Consider the following 4,674-nt stretch of genomic DNA (forward strand, 5'->3'; position numbering starts at 1 on the left):
TTACGGGGAGACAACTGCGAGATAGTTTTTCCTCAAGCTCTGCACGCGGTCGGCACCACTTACCCCCTGAGTGTGGTAATTTTTCTTTTGAGCTAAAAGAGCTAGTCAAATCTCCCTTGTAAGTCTGCTGGGAAGATACTGAAGGAGGAGGAGGAGGAGGAGGAGGAGAGAGGACCTGATAGTTTAGTTTGCCAGCGTTGACTTCGAAGAGAGTCCCTAAGACAGGAGAGGACGAGACGTCGCTCAAGTCTTTCTGCATCTCCCTGCCATCCCCCTGCGCCTCATCTCCACTCCTGCACTGGTTCACTCCTCTCAACGCCCTGCAACAACCACGTCACGTTCTTTCCTCCTCCTCTCCGTCGAGCTGTCAGGTCGGAGGATCATCAACGTCAAAAGAAAGGGGAGCAAGTGAGTTGGAACTAATGGTGTATCATGCTTGATGATGAGATGGGATGTGTTCTATGCAGGACACTATCGTAACACAAGTGTCCTGCCCTTCTCACGCGTAAGACAACCTTCCTAACACCAACAGCTTCATCAAGCACTCGTGTCCTGCAGCTAGTTCTCTTCGACAACTCACAAAGTTGGAAGGTTGGCGAAGTTGGATGTCTTTGACTTGGGGGTATCGCCTCCGTTCGATCCCTGTAAAGTCATCTCAATCATCTTTGTCGTTGTCATCGTCATCGTCGTTGTCATCGTCATCGCCACCAACACCAACATCAGAAACAACAACAATCAAAAATCCATCACCATCATCACACTTGGCGTCATTCACAAACACCAACAACTTTCAATTTTCAAGTATTACCTCCACATAGAAGTTCACGATGATCCGGCGAAACCCCGCGGCGTTCCCATCATCCTGAATATCTGCAGAAGCGGTGAGCAAACAAGACCCGAAACTCTATCTAATACACATCATTTCCTCTCTCATTCTATCCAGAACACATCATTTCATCTCCATACCTTCGAAACGTGTGTCCTTAATAATCAGCTCTAGTTGACCTGGAGGCACGCGGATGGTGCCCTGTATTCAAACTCAGAAAAGAGCATGTCGAGGGCTGGAGCAGGAGCAAGAAGAAGAGAAGAAGCACGAGCAGGGGCAGGGGCAGGGGCAGGAGAAGGGGCAGGATCAGGATCAGGGGCAGGGGCAGGAGCAGGAGCTCACATTTTTGTCGAGCGGGGGAGCGACTGCAAGGCGCATGGTGAGGGATTCGTAGCCTGAGAGGAAGCCTGAACTTGGCTCGATGCGAACCTGAGGGAGCAGGAGACGGCGTGAGAGAGCGAAGGCGAGCAGGGAGAAAGGGAGGAAGAAGCTGGGAAGGGAGAGAAGGGAGGAGGACGAAGGACGGAGTTCGGAGTTGCAAGGAGGAAAGAGGGGAGGAGGAAAAGAGTGAAAGATTGAGAATGGAGGGAACATGGAGGAGGGAGGAGGCAGAGTGGAGGGAGCAGCGTGAAGGGAGGGAGGAGGAGGGAGGAGGGAGGAGACAGAAGGAATGGGGGAGGGAGGAGGGAGGAGGGAGGGGGGAGGTCTACCATGGAGCTGTCCATCCCCTGGATGAGCCTGGGTTTGACCTCGTAAGGGACTCCAGACCCGGAGAGGGAGGTTAGGAGGAGCGAGGTCGACTGCCACGTCTCGTCCTGCTGCGAACCGGCTCAGGTGCAGCTAGCACGAGAAGAGCTGGGTCACCTCGCCCCTGAGGCTGATCTTGGGGTCCTGGAGGGTCTCGAGCTTCCAGGTGAGGGAGAGACGTTCGCAGTCCACGCTGATGGTGCTGGGGGAGGGTGAGGAAGGAAGGCGGGGGAGAGCGGTGGAGTGGAGGCGAGGAGGAGGAGGGAGAGGAAGGAGGAACTAATAGGACGTGGGAAGGACGAAGAGCAAGAAGGAAGGGGCCAGAGGGGAGAAGGAGAGAGATGGAAGAGAAAGGAAACCCGTCTTACCTTCCTTGTGCCAAAGAGCCGAGCACGAGCACCTGTACCCGCAGAGTCAGAACCAGATGAGAATATTCCTGCTCTCCTCCTATCCCTGTCCTCCTACTCACTCCCTTCTTATCATGCTCAGGCTGCTCTCCCTCCCCCCTCCTTCTTTTCTTCCTCTCATGTTTCACCTGCTCAGTAGGTAGACTTGGCGACTGAAACAAAATCTTTGCGAGCGCGATCTTTCCTCGATCTTTCAGTCCCTCGGGCACCTGAAGACCAACAGTACTTGAGGGCAGAGAGCCATGCATGTCCGCTCAACATGCGATCTCCTCATTCTTTTCAAAATCGTCCCAAGAATCTTCACCAGACTATCATCTTCGTTTTCATCGTCATCATCATCTCAATCATTCTCATCTCAACCATCATCATCGTTGTGATTGAGGTTATGATAATCATGCTGTTCCCCTTTTCCCCTTTCTCCCTTCCCTTTCCCTTTCTCCTTCTCCGACCTCACTCCTCCTTTGGTTCACCTTGAACAATCCTTCTTTGCACTTGCACACGACGACAATTTGCATGCTCTGTGCAGGGTTCAAGGAAAAGCTCTCCACGTGTGTAGAGGTCGAGGACGAGAGAATGTCAACCTGTAGGACAGATATCAGGGCAAGAGCAGAAGGATAAAAGAGGAAAGATGAAAATAACGTGAAAGAGGAGGAGGAGGAGCAGGAGGAGGAGGAGCAGGAGGAGCAGGAGGAGCAGGAGGAGGAGCAGGAGCAGGAGCAGGAGCAGGAGCAGCAGTGAAGGGCTTCTACAGTAAGCAGGTTGAGAACGCTCTCTTCAATCTCGACGTAGGCATGGAGCTCGAGCGGCTCGTCGTTGATGTTGGTCACAGTGATGAGCTCACTGCTCTTGGCCTCCCGCGGTGAAGGAATCACCTGCGTCACCGCGTTGGAAGAGAGGAGAGGAGAGAAGGAGAGGAGAGGAGAGGGAGAGAAGGCAGGAGAGGCGAGTACAGGAAGGGAGGGGAGGGGAGCAAAGAACAGAGCAGAACAGAGCGGAGGGCGAGAACAGGACAGGACAGAACAGGATCGAAGATATCACAAGTTCGGGCATCGTTAGCTGGAACCCTCCTTCCTTGACTTGTCCTTCGGAGATAAGCTGCCTCCCCCTGCAAGGAGCCAGTCAGGGAGGAGTAGGAAGAGCGCGGATGCTGCACGTGAAGTGAAGGAGAGTGCTTGCGATCACTCTCGCCGTCAAGACGAAAGTCAAACTGTTGAAGGGATTGTGGACGTTGCTGACGGTGATGTCGAACTGAGAGAAGAGAGTCAAAGAAGAAGACGCGAGAGCGGGAGGGGGAGAGGAAGAAGAGGAAGAGGAAGAGGAAGAGGAAGAGGAAGAGGAAGAGGAAGAGGAAGAGGAAGAGGAAGAGGAAGAGGGAGCCGTATTGGGGAAGGGCCAGGGAGCGGTATTGGGGAAGGCAGAGACAGGGACGAGGACAGGGAGGAATTCATCGCATCTGACCTGACACAGTCCTCCTTCATTGACCATGGCGGGCTTGAACAAGCCTTGCACTATCCCCTGCTCCTGTGTCGAGCTTGTCATGCAAAGAGATGGAGAGAGAGAGCAAACCAGTGGGTCGATCTGGTTGTAACAGGAGGAAAGCTCCTCCTGCCGGTCGCTGCTGGAGCTGCACCGACGACGATCATCTCCCAATCAACCTCCTCCTCTCCCAATCAGCCTCCTCCTCTTCCCTCCTCTCCTCCTCCTCTCGCCTTAATCCCTCGTCCCTCCTCTCCCCGCTCTCTTCTCTCTACTTCTCCTTCCCCCTCCTCTTCCCCCCTCCTCCAACTCTCTCCTCCGCTGCTCCTCCTCCTCTCTCCCCATTGCCCCCGCGCTCTCCCACCTGAGAAAGACGATCTCATGCATGGTCTTTGGATAATCAAAACCTGGCCCAGAGAACTTCGAGGCCTGACGGAGACAAAAGTAAATCCTGGTGAGGCAAAGGAGGACCAAGACCGAAGAGGAAGCGGAGTAGAAGCAGGAGCAGGAGCAGGAGCGGGAGCGGGAGCGGGAGCAGGAGCAGGAGCAGGAGCAGGAGCAGAAGGAAAGGAGAAGTTGATACAGATTCATGAGGAGGAAAAGCAGCAGCAGCAGCAGCAGCAGCAGCAGCAGCAGCAGCAGCAAACCTTTGACTCGATCAAGAGAGGAACGTCGGCAGAGTTAGCGATCTTGAGGGAGAATGGCACAGCATTCCACTGCCGCGCCAGTTAGAGGCAAGTTGAGGAACGGCAAGAGACGAGCAAGAGACGAGCGAGAGGAGGACGAGGAGGAGGAGGAGGAAAGGTTGGAAGTAGATAGGATCAATTCAACTCAAAGAATCAAGGAGGGGAGAAGCTCCACGGCAGGATGTTGATGGGAGAAGGAACAGGAAGTACAAGGTGAAGAGGAAAGGAGAGGGCGAGACATCGCGAGGGAATTGAAGCACTAGGAGCAGGAGCAGGAGTTACCTGGTTTACGTGCCCTATCTTGCCGAGATCTATCAACTGCGGCTGAAAACAGGAAGTGAAATGAGTCTCGGCAGTTGACGACAGGAAGAGGAGAAGGAGCAGCGGGACGACGACGATCAGGAGGAGGAGAGCAAGTGCACGAGGAGCAGAAGCGAGAGGAGGAGGAGGAGGAGGAGGAGGAGGAGGAGGAGGAGGAGGAGGAGGAGGAGGAGGAGGAGGAGGAGACCTCTCCAAACAAACACTCCAGCGT

At 54.3% G+C, this 4,674-nt stretch overlaps 1 protein-coding gene across 1 annotated transcript in view; it reads right to left on the reverse strand.

Annotated features, from left to right (window-relative positions):
* Positions 1-281: 281 nt before the first annotated feature.
* GUITHDRAFT_166922 (hypothetical protein) overlaps positions 282-4,674 on the reverse strand; it is a gene marked incomplete at its 3' end in the record, with an annotated part of 15,600 nt that continues 11,207 nt past the window's right edge. The window contains exons 37-53 of the mRNA XM_005818194.1: positions 4,425-4,466; positions 4,104-4,172; positions 3,821-3,885; positions 3,547-3,604; positions 3,439-3,501; positions 3,134-3,228; positions 3,019-3,085; positions 2,730-2,852; positions 2,451-2,561; positions 2,043-2,189; positions 1,942-1,973; positions 1,691-1,775; positions 1,537-1,644; positions 1,169-1,255; positions 967-1,027; positions 809-870; positions 282-320 (exon numbers count right to left, since the gene is read on the reverse strand). Coding sequence (XP_005818251.1) covers positions 282-320; positions 809-870; positions 967-1,027; positions 1,169-1,255; positions 1,537-1,644; positions 1,691-1,775; positions 1,942-1,973; positions 2,043-2,189; positions 2,451-2,561; positions 2,730-2,852; positions 3,019-3,085; positions 3,134-3,228; positions 3,439-3,501; positions 3,547-3,604; positions 3,821-3,885; positions 4,104-4,172; positions 4,425-4,466 — 1,314 coding nt within the window. The remainder of the gene's footprint in view (positions 321-808; positions 871-966; positions 1,028-1,168; positions 1,256-1,536; positions 1,645-1,690; positions 1,776-1,941; positions 1,974-2,042; positions 2,190-2,450; positions 2,562-2,729; positions 2,853-3,018; positions 3,086-3,133; positions 3,229-3,438; positions 3,502-3,546; positions 3,605-3,820; positions 3,886-4,103; positions 4,173-4,424; positions 4,467-4,674) is intronic.

Source organism: Guillardia theta (genome assembly GCF_000315625.1).
Source record: "Guillardia theta CCMP2712 unplaced genomic scaffold GUITHscaffold_354, whole genome shotgun sequence".
NCBI lineage: Eukaryota > Cryptophyceae > Pyrenomonadales > Geminigeraceae > Guillardia > Guillardia theta.